Source organism: Pygocentrus nattereri, chromosome 30 (genome assembly GCF_015220715.1).
Source record: "Pygocentrus nattereri isolate fPygNat1 chromosome 30, fPygNat1.pri, whole genome shotgun sequence".
NCBI classification, from domain to species: domain Eukaryota; kingdom Metazoa; phylum Chordata; class Actinopteri; order Characiformes; family Serrasalmidae; genus Pygocentrus; species Pygocentrus nattereri.
Window position 1 is genome coordinate 19,193,101 of NC_051240.1, and position 15,371 is coordinate 19,208,471.

Here is a 15,371-nt window from a genome sequence, read left to right on the forward strand (position 1 = left end):
GAACTACAGATATATAGACAGACATATAGATACATAGATAGATAAACAGACAGACAAACCGACACATATAGACAGATAGAGAGACAGACACATAGATTGACAGACATAGATAGACAGAGACAGACAGACACATAGATACAGACAGAAAGAAAGACATAGAAAGATAGACACAGATAGACATAAATAGACAGATAGACAAACAGACAAACAGATAGACATAGACAGATAGAAAGAAATATAAGCAGACAGACAGATAGGTAGACAGATAGACAGACAGACAGATAGAACTACAGACATATAGACAGACAGACAGATACATACATAGATAAGCAGACAGACAGATAGACAGACCGATAGAAATATAAGCAGACAGACATAGACAGACAGACAGACAGACAGACAGACAGACAGACAGATAGATAGATAGATAGATAGATAGATAGATAGATAATGTGACATCACTCCTTATGAGATCACAGGCTTTGTCGTGCTCAGTGTCTTTGGCGGAATTAAATTACAGCGAGTGTAACGTTTCCATTTGTAAACACGGCGCGCTCTGCTGAGTTTCCCGGTCCGGTCCAGTCCGGTCCGGTCCGGTCCTGTGCGCCGCGATTTTGCTCTATCCGAGCCAGTCAGCCAAGAGCACTGGGTCCCGGACTGTGAGCTTGGTTGGAGCAAAACCCGGACTGGAATCCTCTCCGCTGGGGACTGGACTGGGGAACACTGGCACTGCCATTTAACCCTGAATCAACATCTAGTCCGAAGTTCCACCGCGAGCACTGCGGAGCGCGCTCTGAGGCGCAGAGCTGAGGGCAGCGCGAGGAGACAGGGATGTTCAGACCGGGAAGGTGTAGCTGTTTTCCCGGGAGTCGCTTCGAGCCGAGGCTGGCACGGAGGAGTGAGAGGGAGGGAGAGAGAGGGGGGATCTCCGGGGAAGAGGTGACGGCGTGGTGCAGTAACTGGGTCGTTTAGCGCGGCGAAAACAAACCGCGGACGCTGAGGTGACGTTTACAGCGAGGGAGCCGCGCGCCTGCACTTCCCGCTGCTGGAGCTGGGATGCGTGGTCGCGGCCGGCGGTGAAGGACAGTTCCGGGGACCCTCTGAGTCTCGGTGCGGTCAGAATGCGCGCCTAGAGTTCACTCTCATTTCGCTCGTGCGCGGCGATGGCTTCGGCAGCTCAGCACGAGACGAGGAAGTTCACGCGCGGGCTGAGCAAACCGGGCACCGCCGCGGAGCTCCGGCAGAGCGTCTCCGAGGTGGTGAGGACCTCGGTGCTCGTGGTGAGTGCGCTCATACCTGCCCGCTGTGTTTTGACCGGACCTGTGACTCAAATGTAGGGCGACCCGTGTTTGGGAGCTCAGTGGAAAGCGGGCTAGAAATGAGGGCATCTGGCTCGAGGCACAGAGTCAGGTGTTAAACAGTGGTCGTGTTTTAGGCGTTTTAACGTGTTTAAGGTCGATTTTTCTCTCTGCTGTGAAGTGAAATGGACTTTTTCTGTCAGCTTTTCTGGGTCTGATCGAGTGTAGACACCTGCAGGCAGGACGGCACAGACAGGAAATAACCTGCAGGACTTCAAGGTTCAAGTTTATTTGTCATTTGCACAACATGTCAGGACATTTATGCATTGAAATGCTTGTGGTGAGGCTCAGATAATCACTCTACAGAAAGAGAGTAAAGTAAAACATATATACAATCCTATATATACTTATATATATATATATATATATATATATATATATATATATATATATATATTATATTAGAGTGATTATCTATCTATCTATCTATCTATATATATATATATATATATATATATATATATATAATTTTACGAAGAACAGCTGCTTTAATACAAAGAACAAAAGTGCCACAGTGATACACACACCGTAAAAAAACAGGCAGCTTAAATGTAATTTTAAATTTAAAAAAAAAAAAACTTACTGGCTTGACTTTGAATTTGGACTTTTTTAATCTTAATATGCGTTTCTTAATATTCAATGAACTCAAACTCCCAAGTCCACCCAGTGGATGAAATGGCCAAATTATATCATGATGCTACTTTCATGCTGTTTATTTTGATAGCCGGCTTTAGTTGGAACAGGACCAGGGCTCTTAGAAGTGGATGATATGGAAAAAATCTAACAGATTAAAGATTCCTTCAAGAGTTTTATCGTCACTTGCACAGCAGAAACAGGCAGTTACACTGTACAATGAACGTCTTGTTTAATATTTAATATTTAATATTGCAATACTTTTTTTAATTTTCACGAGACACAAATAAGAGACTCTTATTAATCCCAAAACAAGGAAATTTCACCTCTGCATCTAACCCGTCCATGCAGTGAAACACCACATACACACTAGTGAATGCACAGACACTAGGGGGCAGTGAGCACACTTGCCCGGAGCGGTGGGTAGCCCTATCCGCATCGTCCGTGGGAGCAGATGGGGGTTAGGTGTCTTGCTCGAGGACGCTTCAGTCACATGCTGTGGGTTCAGGGGATCGAGCTGACGACCTTCCGGCCACAGGGCTGGCTCCCTGACCTCCAGCCCCTGACTGCCCCCTGATATGTCACAATATTTATTTTTTTAGATATCTGATCAAGTTGGAGCTGAAGAAAAGGCCCAGTGCTACATTTAGTCCATTTACATAGTGCTACATTTTAAAAATACTGTAAAAACCGTCAATGAAATGATTTTTATTCGGTGTTTGGTGTACTGTGTAGCACTAAATCCAGTTAAAGCCATTTCTATTGGGCTGTATTACAGAAATATGGCAAAGGATCTTAAATGGATTAAAATGCCAGATCATCACAACCTTTGTAGTCTGTTAGTGTGACTCTATTTACTTCTTCATCATTTACCTAGTCATACTTCACAGAACTGCAGACTTTTGGCAGAAGCTGGACCATCCGAATTTGTCACTGAAGCTTAGTTTGTGTGTGCTGGAATCAGGTGAATGTGGAAAATGCATTTGGACCATAAAGACCCTCTGGTGAAGTAATTATGCCATTATGCCGAATCCACCGCCTCTCCTGGAGATTGAAGATTGCATTACTTCATCTCAGAGATCTGGAAATGGAGAAGTGGAAATTTAGATCATTAGGGTGTCTGTTCGCTGATTACCTGCCAGTAAAATAACGGGAAATTCCATTCAGAGTGGTAGTAGCACTGTTGTGAACCCAAAAAAGGCTGAAGCTAGGCTTGCGCTGGTGTTATTGGGTCATTCTGGAATTGTGCCTTGTGGTCAAGGAATTTCTCGATCATAAATTGGATGAGTTTACGGTAAAGCTCCCTCAGTGGCTTTACTCTGCTGCCATTAGTGACAGTAGTGTAGTGCCTTCATTTGATATGTCACTCTTGTGAAGAACTCTGGTAACTTGTCAATGTGAACTGAAACTCAGACTGAAGCCAAACCATGCGTTTCCCCTCCGCTGTGCGCTGACCTGTGTGCTGTGGTGCTTTTAACCAGGTCAGTGGTCAGTCAGTACCAGATCTGTGCACATAAGCTGTTGAACTAATTTCACAGTGGTTACCTGGAAGCCAAGGTTTAGAATGTAAACTCGCCATTTTGATGGCATTTAACTTTAGCTTAGTGTCCCATATGTGAGCATTTTTGGTAGCCTGCATTTAAGAAGGTCATTTATGTCCAAAAGTATCCATACACCAAAAGTATAAATCCACTGTGTTCTCTGTAACGGATGCAACACCATCCAGTAACCATGAGATAAGTTGGAGTGCTGTCTAACTAATCATCCAACATCAGTATCACTGATGCTCTCATGACTGAATGCAATCAAATCCTCACAGCAGTGTTCCAACATCAGTGTAAAGTCTTCCCACAGGAGAGGCTGGTACAGTGACAAAGAAAGAACAAACTCCCTGTTAATGTCCTTGTTTTCCTGAACAACGTAATCACATCAGCATCAGTCCAGTCTATTAGTTTTCTCTATTAGAGCTTCTCAGTGCCAAGAAATGGAAATGCAACTCTTTTTTCTGGCCTTTCAACTTTGTCTTCTTGGTCTGACCAATAAACCATGCAGGAGAATGGACAGTCACGATGACAGAATGTGTATGTTTCTTTCATCATTGTTAATGACCCAGATATATTGGTCAAACCTTGGTGTACTTTGTTTATGGGCATGTGATTTCCCTGCTCTGCTCATCTGTTTGTGCATTCAGGGCAGAAACAGACGTAGTCCATATTCAGCGGGCACAGATTTTAATTGCATGCACATAGTCTCAGATCATAGTAACGCACATTTATATCAGATCCCGTCATGCCCAAAGTTGCCCTGAAAGTGACGCAGAAAGTGGGGGGTGCTGAGGGGGCTGCAGCACCCCCAGATCAGTTTACCCACTACTAAAAATGATATAATTAAAGAATAATAATGAGCATAATTAGGGCTCGTGTGTGCCTGTTTTCACTGGATTTTAATTTTATGTGTTATGTACGTTTTCAAAACCTGCAGCAGACGTGCTGTTTAGAATAACTACGTTTTCATTACAGCAAGCTTAGATCACTTCCCTCATCAAACGCTGACCGCTTTGGGGATGTTTTGCTAAAACCCAAGCCAGTAAAAGTGTATACAGAGTTGCAGGCTGTTATGGTGCGGCAAAACAATCCAATACAGTAAACATTAAAAAAATTACCATCCCACTTCAAGTATTGACTCAAGTTTTCCACTCCACATATAAACATTTTGATTGGTTGCCTCTCAGCTTATTTGCATATAGGTCGCCCAGAAAACGGCAGAGTGAATAGGGTATAAGTGGGCGATAAACTGGTTCATCCAGTATTCCGGTTCAGATCCTTCTTAAGGTGTTAGTTTTGTCATTACCATCCCACTGGTACACAAATAAAGACCAATAATAATACGTGCAAAACACACTGATTCCCTCACCTCTTGTGTAGTGAGTTGCAGCCGGAGGTAAGTTAGTCCAGTTTATTGTCAAAGGAACAGACATCAGATTGTAATGAGTTAAGGACTTGATACAGGGGAAAGAGAGTGAAAGGAAAAGCCAGTCTCTTGGGGTTAGCTGTTAGCCATTAGCAAGGAGACTAGCATATGCACCGCTCATGGCGTTCCTCGCTCAGCCAGCTGCCTCAGGCAGTGCTGCGGTCTCTGCCTTTGGCCTAGTGTAAACGGCTTGTAATATTTACTGAATACCAGCAGTGTTTTAGATTCGAACTTGAGTGTGAGAGATACACATATGAGACAGTTGACTTTCGGATATAAAACAGCATTGATCACCGGTTTTGCCAGGCTCAGAGAATCTGCTTTACACTCGAAAGCAGTACTAACATCTGTCTATATGTTAATTCCTGCATTTATTTTTCCACCCAGTAAAATTATTATTTTTTTGTTTTGTAAAATATATTTTTTAGTCGTTAAATATGGTTCTTGTTAAAAGTGAAGGGACATCCAGAATAGTACGCCATTGTTAATCAACAAAAAAGGTTAACTTAGGCACCCAAAATGGTTTTATTTGTAAATAAAATAAATTGTGATACTGAAACTACCCGTCATCTTAATTATGCTGTGATATAAATGGTTATGTGTCAGTTGCAGCACATTACTATTGCACGTTATGATGACATTCTAGCATGATCTCAGTGTCATCCTTTATATGCTGCTTAAAATCAGACCCCTCAACTCAAAACATCCTCCCGTGTCCATGTAGAGGCGGAGACTAGACATAGCAGTCGTTGGTGCTTGTTTCCTTGGTCGAGCAGTGGTGTGCAGGCCTGTGGCTGTCCTGACAGCAGGGACTTGAATGTGTGGTGAATGAAATCAATGTGATGTGCATGTGTTGCAGTTCAATTAACAGCCTTTAATACCCAACGGCGGTGCTGCTGTTGAGACTTTCTACTGGTCAGGAAGTTTATACACACATGCACAGTTGTCCCCCTCTATTAATTGTCGTGTGTTTGTGTGTGTGTTGTCTGTTCACCTGTCTCAGTGTTTATCCTACTGCATATATCAAAGAACCTGGTGCTTTTTTCAGTGAACTCCCCGGATGGAGTGCTGGTATCCAAGGCTGAAGACCAGCCAGGCTGCACTTTAACTGTGAGCCCACACGTGCGCATGCTGTCAGACACTTGATACCTCCATGAGAACTCACTGACAGTAAGGAAATTCAAGAGCATGTCAAAGCTGTTACTCCCAGCGTTACTATCGCAGGGGCAGTAAAATACCAAGATTATCGTCAGAACTGAGATTACCCTGCTTATTTCTCACTCTCAGCCTAATGGACAGTATTTAACTTCATGTCATGACAGTTTCATCAGATATTCATTTACTTTAATCAGAGATCGTTGGCATAAAAAGTCCAAAAAGACAACGCACAACATAGTTATGGTCTCATTTTAGAGTTTTAATAGGCAGCTTTTCAATAAAAATATAAAAAAGCATATTTTTCTAATCACATTTTTTACAGCACTGTAAAGACCCGTGCTTCCCAAAGTGGAACCAAAGTTGGTTGGGAAGTCGTTTGATTGAGCCTGCCGGAAAGTCACCAGCACCTCCTCACCTAATAAGAGGACAAGTATATTTTTATACTATATTTAATTATTAAATTCAAATCTTCATTTTGAAATAGTATTTTGAAAGTATTTTAGTAACAAACGTAGTCTAATGTTATTAAAAATAAATAAATAACCTGATTTGAAACCTACCTACCTTCTTTATTTGTGTTACTGTTTTGTCTTTTTGGCCATCAGCCCATCACAAACGTTGCACTTTGGCCCCAAGACCAAAGGTGTGAGCGCTCCAGATATACACAGTGGAAAGCCTAAACTTAGACCTTATGAATTCCACATTGCGAAGATGGTGTGCTCAGTCACAGTATACAGTACCACTCTTCTGCGTCTGACCCATGTCTGAAGCGATGAAGCTTCTTTGCTGATGTAATGAAGGACCGTAAGGACTTTAGCAGTACGATGCCTTACCCTCATTAGCTTTTTGCAGTGTGAATACAGTAGTTGTAGGGGAGCAGGAGATACCTGCTGATTAGATATCTGAATCCATTCATTATGGATGAGGACAGCTTGGGTGTCTGCTCTATTTTTAAACCTGCTTTGTCCTGTGGACCGGATAAAGGACATTGGAGGTGCTCTGCGAGTCCTCAGAGGATCAACTGATCTCTATGCAACTGTATAGCGATATTTTGTAGAACAGAGGAGCTTGAATGTCTAATGGCGTTTCAGTAATTCATTGTAATGAACTGAATCGTTTGACCTTTCATAAGATTGTCTGAGTAATCCTGAGTTTGAAGAGCTTGGTGTGCTTGAATTAAGAACAGATGGTTGCTCTGTGTGTTATGTAACTGTTATGGTTGCTCTCGATTGGAAAACAAATCATTAAAAATTCACCTTCTTTATCTTCGTGAATTGGCCATGATTAGTTTACATTTATGGCATTTGGCTGACGCTCTTATCCAGAGCGACTTACAGTTTGATCATTTTACACAGGGAGGCCAAGGTGGTGTTAGGAGTCTTGCCCAAGGACTCTTATTGGTATAGTGTAGGGTGCTGCCCTGGTCAGGGATTGAACCCCAGTCCACAGTGTAGAAGGCAGAGGTGTTAACCACCACACTAACCAACCACCAGTTAGCAGTTTTCATGATTTGCATGATGACAATGCACGTTTTAAATGCTCCTAATGCGCTCTCTTACAATAAGAAACAGCATGATGCACATACACATTTATATGTAGTTTTTAATAGTTTTTAAAGAAGGTCAATTTACCTATTTTCAATAATGCACGCTGCAAGGCAAAGAGTACGTGAACACCCCTCCTAACTGAGTTCAAGCATTTCAGCCACAACCAGTGCTAACAGGTATAACCAAGCACATAGCCATGCAATCTCCATTGGCAAACACTAGCAGTAGAATAGCTTAAGAGCTCAGTGACTTTAAACCTGGTTCTGTCAAGGGATTGCACCTTTGCAGCAGTCAGATTTTGACATTTCTGCTGTGCTAGATGTGCTCCAGTCATCTGTAAGTGCTACTGTTGTGAAGTAGAGGCATCTGGGAGCAACAGCAGCACAGCTACAAAGTAATAGATCACTCACACAGCGGGGTTTGAGGACTGCTGAAGCACATAGTGTGTGAAAATCACTTATTCTCTGGTGCATCACTCACTACAGAGTTCCAAACTATCTCTGGAAGCATCATCAGTACAAGAACTGTGCATCAGGAGCCTCATGAAATGTATTTACATGGCTGAGTAGCTGCACACAAGCCTACAATCACTAGCACAATGCCAAGTGTTGACTGGAGTGGTGTAAAACATGCCACCACTGAATGTGTTCTCTGGAGTGATGAATCACGCTTCACTGTCTGGATGTCTGGTGGATGAATTCGGGGTTGGTGGAGTAAAGTTTGGTTGAGGAGGGATAATGAGCTGGGGCTGTTTTTCAGGGGTTGGCTTAGGCCCCTTAGTTCCAGTGAAAGGTGATGTGAATGCTACGGCATACAAAGACATTGTGTACAACTATATGCTTCCAAATTTGGAGCAACAGCCTGGGGAAGGGCCTTTTCTGTTCCAGCATGAAAATTAGTTCCTTAAAGACGTATGATGAGTTTGGTGAGGGAGGGACTCCAATGGCCTGTGCAGAGCCCTGACCTCGCCCAACATGAGTGCCTGATGTTACAAATGCTTATTTGACTGAATGTCACAAATTGCCATAGACAAAACCCAAAATCTTGGGCAAAGTCTTCCCAGAAGAGTGGAGGCTATTATAGCTGCAAACTCCGTGTTAATGAATAATAATTTGGAACAGGATGTCCAGCAAAGCTTATATAAGTACGGTGGTCAGGTGTCCGTATACTTTTGGCCATATAGTGTTTTCTTAAAACATTTGAAAGGGTCTGCATGGTGTGTTATTGTTCAGTGATGTCCATTTTTAAGGAACGATTACTCCATTAAATGTCAAAATATTTGGTAGATTATGCGATTACCAGTATAATCAATTATAAGTACCAAGTATACGTATAAAACAAGTATAAAAATGAATACCCTTTTATCCTTGTTTATCAGCAGCTTTCAGCTGTGTTCTGCAGTGAGCTGGTCTAACGAAATTACAGCGGAAGCAGGCAATAACAACGTCCAAATGAGACCGCATCAGTCTTCGTTAGCTCGTAGCACACCCTCCTGCTCCAACCAGGCAACTGTAATTGGACAGCAGTCATATTGATGCACCGTGTGCAGTGGGTGTGACTGGACTTGAACTGGACACTTGGACTGGTGTCCATGTTGGCAAATGAGCAGCCTTGTGCTATATTAAGCTATAAGCAGCCAGATTAAACTGTCAATGATGGCTGGAGGAGATGTGTGAAGGTTTGGAAGTAAGGCATAATCTCATAAAGTAGGTCACATTTTTTGCCCACATGCCCAGGGGGTACTGGAAAAGCACATGCTTTGCATATTAAGATTTCCAGTTCTTTGTTTTCTGTCTTTTGTTAACCACTGGTGAGCCCTTTGAAGTACAAGCCTTAAAGAATTTTTAAATTCTTTTATTTGTTAAGCACGAAAAAGTGTCACCATCCTTTTAAGTAGCAGTGAGGGATGTTGTCATGGAACTGGTGGGTTGTTTCCATGAGTTCCCATAATCTTATGCTTCAGCCATTTACTCCATTAACAACTTCACAGCTAAGCTCTGGAAAATGTCTTTCCACCAGACACTTCAGTGGGAAGAATGAATTTTCCACCTTCACTTAGGAGGAGTAATATCTGGATGACCTTCAGCCCGAAATTCAGCTAAACTGTTTAAGTAGCTAATGGGCTGATTTCTTGATTACCTGCTGTTTTCTGGTGAGATGGTGGAAACCTGTGCCTTTAAGAGAGACTTTGGGATGGCTGTGAAATCTCTTCACCCAGCTACTGGAAAATCTATCAGCGTTCTGTTTTATTGTGGAACTTTGTCTGACGTCCATCCTGACACTCTTAATATGGATGTGGAAAGATGAGATTCCACTTTTGGTGTTACTTCTCTGTTTTCGCTCTCTCTCCTCCGCCCATTCACAGACACAGACTCAGAAAAACACACAGAAACACAGAAATGTGCTGTTAGACACTGGTGTATGTTAAAGGTCAGAGGGTACAGCAGGGGCCTGTAAAAATTTGGCCCACTCTGCTGAGCTGAGAACTTGTCCAGACAGTCTGTAAGATGACACTCTGATGGGGTGATTGGTTACCCGGGCCTTTGCTCATGGGCTCGCTGTGGAGACCTATGAGAGAATCTATGCAGACATTTCTAGTGAATATGAACATACACAACTTGGTATATTAAGATTAGATTAGTAGAAATGAAAGCAGTTAATATTTAATGGATTTCATCACAAACATATATAATATGTTCAGATGGGTAACAGATTGAAGGAAAACCAGCAGAAAGTGTCTGAGTGTTCGGGATGCACCGATATGGCAATTGTGGGCCACGGTCCAATATCCACTATTTTTCATGTACAAAGTTACTCAGTACTGTGCGAAAGTCTTAGGCACCCAAGACACATTTTCAAAAGCTATTTATTTGTGTAGTTTGTGTTTATTTGTTGAGAAAAGTGTTAATATTTGAATAAAGAAATGTATAGAATATTAATTAATATGAGTTGCAGCCATGTGATTGGCTGATTAGCTATTTGTGTTAACAAGCAATTGAACAACCGGTGTACCTAATAAAGTGGCCGGTGAGTGTGTGTGTGTGAGTGTGTGTGCGTGAGTGTGTGTGTGTGAGTGTGTGTGTGTGTGTGTGTTTATATATATATTTTATATATATATTTTTTGTATTATATTTGTATTTATATATATATATATATATATATATATATATATATATATATATATATATTTTGTATATATACAAAACAGTGATTTTCTGGACGTCAGTGTGTTTGTTTACCCATTTCCAAGCGTCTCCTCGAGGAAGTCCAGTATTATATGTAGTTAAAAAGCAGCTCCTGGTTTGACCAATCAGTGCTCAGTAAATTGAGCTCATGATGTAATTGATGATATTAACGAGTCTCTGTGGCGTGTGGACGAAACCAGTCCTGCATGTTCGTTGATGCAAAAAAAAATGAGACGAGTAGATCAGACTGAAGTGAAACAAAGTTTTATTACAGAATTCTGGTTACAAACAGAGAACATGCTCTGACCTCCCAATGTGTTCTGACTCCTTTTATACCCTGAAGCTGAATGTGTGTGTGTGCGTATAAGCTGAACCTAAATGTGTACGTGTTCCTGTTTAGTGGGTGCAATGGACATATGCTTTACCATATATGGATGTGAAAACCTCATGTTCTAACGGTGAAGCGCAGACCTACTTCAGTTTGTGGCCTTGGCCAGTTTCCTGTTGCGTACATCTCTGCATGTTTGTCACATACTGCCTGTTGTAGCTGCCCTGCCATGCAAATGTCATAACTCTTTAACGCTAAGCACGAGTTAATGCCTTCTGATATTAATGCTTAAAAATATGCTACTAAAGATGTAAACATCCACAGGCGGCTGTGAAGGTGTCCAGGAAAAATATGGACCCAAGAAATTCTTGTTGCTTTTTATAGTTTTTCTGTTTATTTGAATTATGAATACGACTTTATTCTAATGTATATTGTGATAAACTCACTGCTGAGGTCAGTTATGCACAGTTATGATGGATTCAGTCTGAATCGCGCTGAACGCTTTCAGATCAGGGGTCTTATCTCCTCTCAGACTGAAGGGAGCTGATCTTCCACTGACAGTCAGAAACTCTATGACCCCCTCTTTCAACTGGGATGTGATTGGTTCCTAGGTCCGTGGTAAATATATGACGATATGAAATCGGATTAATCTTTTTGAACCACACTGTATATAGTTAATAAACTAAAATAAATGTCTTAAGCATCTTCAAAGTTTATTCATAAATGTCACAGAACTTTACCCATGATAAACTTTTAAAAAGTGAAATTGTGTAAATAGCAGGACTTAGAAGCCAGTTAGGTTAGATTTATCATTATTATTACTACTCAGTATCGGCCAATACTTAAGCATCAGGTCTGAGTGTTGAAAAGCGAGAAAGTGCTTCGATACTTGTATCTATGAAACTTTAGAGACAAAGAAAAATAATGATTTTTTTTCTTTTTTCTTAAATTCTTTGATTGCAGGTAACCTTAAACCCGTTTTTCCAGCCTACCGTTTTGAAATATTCACATAACATTAAGTTTTAACAACAGAAGAATGAGTAAACTTTTTGACACGGTGATGATGATATATATTCCGGACACTCAGGAGGGAAATGTGTCGGCAGTCAATCCCCCAGCTTTTAGAGCATTGGTGTTTTTTTCTTTAGTGATGATGGTTTCCTCACATTAAGCACTCACATACAAAACATTAGTCAGCTGAGTCACGCCAGTGGATACTGTGTAACTCCCAGTGTCTGTTCGTCTCTTTGCCTCCACTTTCAAGGGCGTCCTATGGAAATGTCAGCAGTATTGAAGTATGATCGTTTGAATTCCCCTAAGGCTGACGCTATATGTGTCCAGCAGTTGTTCTTACATAATACTTAGTAATGTCACCATAACGCCGCTTGCCCGTCTGACATTTTACATATGTGCTTTATTACTTCACGAGTTCCACATCAACCAGTTTGCAGGGGCTTTGGACTCTGAGTGACTACTAGTTGCTAAACTAGGATTAGTGTTGGTAGGAATGAGCAAGACACCCAGATCTGTTTGGTTCCTGTATTTGAGGCACAGTTCAAAGCACATCATATACTGGTCATCACATATTGGATTCAGTTCATACCGGTCTGAATTCCTTGCACCTGCTCCTGAATACAATAGTACTGATAACATGTGCCTTAATAAAGTGTTCTGGGTATAAATCTACTTATCTACATATAGTTGCCTCAACCCAATGGATGAAAACACACCCAGTTGACGGTCTGTGATATATATGTATAATCGTAAAAGATATCAACCGTGGAAAATGACTAACGTCAGATTAAATAACTGTGTTTATGCAATAGTTGTGGCAGGCCTGCTGTATAATTCAACACACAGTTAATTTATGAATTTAACACATTCACATTGCACGCACAGATGCTGGAGCTTATCCCAGCACTCATTGGGCAGAAGGCAGGAAACACCCTGGACCTTCTCACCAGTCCCTCACAGGGCAGACACACCAATTCACACACCTAGTGCCAATTCAGCATCTCCAGTTCACATGACTGCATGTCTTTGGAGTGTGATACGAAATCAGAGCACCCAGAGGAAACCCACACAGACACAGAGCGAACATGCAGACACGCAGAGTCGAAGCCAGGCCCCTCTTGCTGTGAGGCAGCAGCGCTACCCACTGCACGACCATGCCGGCCCACATTCACAGTGCACCACATATTAAATGTTCGTGACACCATTAGCCCATGTGTCGAAGCAAAACCTGGCTTTGGAAACTCCAGATCAGGAGCAGTCTTGATGTTAATGGTAGCACCACTAGTAGGGATGTTTTGCTTTCTTTGCATTTGGTGGATAGTGTTGAGAATGACTGCAGCCACTCACACTGAAGTTAAAGGAGCATCTTTGAGACTTTGTGTTGTAGGCCAGGCTGTAGCTTTGTCCTTCAGTGCTTCGCAGTCAGCAGTCTGAAAGAGTAGTCTAGTGCTTAGTAGGCAGTCTGTTATATAAGTCTCACTGACTTAGGGCTAAGTGGGGAGCTGCACTGCAGGGGTTCGTATCCAGTGGTGCATTCTATTGAGCATGCAGAGTTGGACTGTAATCTGTGGAGCCCAGTGACGGTTTATTAGATAACGTTTGCCCTGGTGTGCTTTACTGTGGAACTTCAAATTTAGTCTGAGATAATATAGTGTGTCTGTTTAATTCAGAGAACGTATTGGTTAGTGTTAAACGGTGCATTTGGACTGTTTTGCCTTCGTCTTTATTTGTATTTGTCCCTGTTAAATACTGTGCAGTGGGGGTGGGTGATACGCAAAAATATTATATCATGATATTTCAAGACATTTTCATGATATATGATATGCATATATTTCTATTTTCTGAGATTTAATAAATTGGGACTCAATAGAACCTGTATTACTATAAAGAAAACAATGATTTGGTTCACTGCCCTGCACTTAATCCAACTAAACAAGAATAATTCTACTCTTTTGTAATGAAAAATACAGCTAGTCAGTGTTTTCATACTGACAATATCACAAAAACATCGTCATGTTGCCCACTGTAACGTTGGGGAGCGAGGAGGCGGACACATATGCGGAGATAATTATTAAGGGCAAATCCAGGGTCATGATCAAAACAGTCCAGGTTCAAACAGCCGATACGGAGAGCGGGAAGGACAGACATGACAAAACCTCAAATACGAACCAAACACCATGAGAATACAATACAATACATCCAACACATCAGACACAATCAAACTTCCAAAGAACAGCGAAAACTAGGGGCAAACACAGGGCTTAAATAATCACAAGGATGACGAGGGGCAGGTGGAAAACAGGTGGAATGAAACAGGCGGAGTCACAGAACAAGGGTCAGGACTAGACGGAAAGACAAAAGCACGTGGAAGATCAAAACAAATGGGCACGTAGATGACCAGAAAGGGCACATGGAGGAGTGGGAGGAGCCAATCGTGACACCCACCCATAATGTGCTGAGACCACTACTTCGTTTATTTAATTTCCAGTCAAAACAAGTTTATTTTTTCAGGAAAATATATAATATCAAATTCTCAGCGTCTAGTAAGACGTGCTTTTCAAGAGACTTGCTTTCCGTTTTTCAAATATGCAGGGATGTTTTTTCCACACCTCCGAAGTTCAGTCTTACAAGTTGTTCGGTTTTTCTGCTTCTCATAGTCCAAGTATTCCCAGTACAATACAATACAAATGAAGACTCATCACATAAAACCTTTCCAGTTTTGTTTTCTAGTGCAAGTTTTCTCTTCTCGTTCTGTGTCCTGAGTCACGCCTTTCGACAGCTAAACGTCCTTCCACACCAGTTGAAAGGTAACATGATGTAAGCCACAGTTTTGGGAGCAGGTTTTGATGGGAGGTCGCAGCTGTAGCTGGTTGGTTTTAAAATGGGAAGAATGGAAGAGTTAAAGTTGCAGTAAAGTGGACGAAAGTAAAGAGTGGATCAATTAAATACGGACAGATTTGAGGTTATACTTGGTGTTGGCTTCTGTTAAGTATGTTTTCTTTTTTCCAGGCACTGAAAATGAAATAAACAAAAGGGTCTCTGATTGGGACAGTGCTGTAAATGCCCTCTTTACTAAAGGAAGATTTTGACATTGCCCTTACTTTTCACCTTTTGCCATTGCATGGGTGATGAATGAGCTCAGCATGAATGGTGTGTGCTTGTTGGCCTGATATGTTTT

The 15,371-nt window shown here is 41.7% G+C and overlaps 1 protein-coding gene across 5 annotated transcripts in view; it reads left to right on the forward strand.

The window, feature by feature from the left end:
- The first annotated feature begins 726 nt into the window (after positions 1-726).
- Positions 727-15,371, forward strand: part of dock9b (dedicator of cytokinesis 9b) — a 143,160-nt gene continuing 128,515 nt past the window's right edge. For 4 of the 5 annotated variants that reach the window (XM_037536553.1, XM_037536552.1, XM_037536556.1 and 1 more), the window contains exon 1: positions 728-1,280. In XM_037536553.1, coding sequence (XP_037392450.1) covers positions 1,164-1,280 — 117 coding nt within the window. In that variant the 5' untranslated portion in view covers positions 728-1,163. Of the gene's footprint in view, positions 1,281-15,371 lie in introns of all 5 variants that reach the window. The other variant, XM_037536544.1, reaches the window with a different exon arrangement.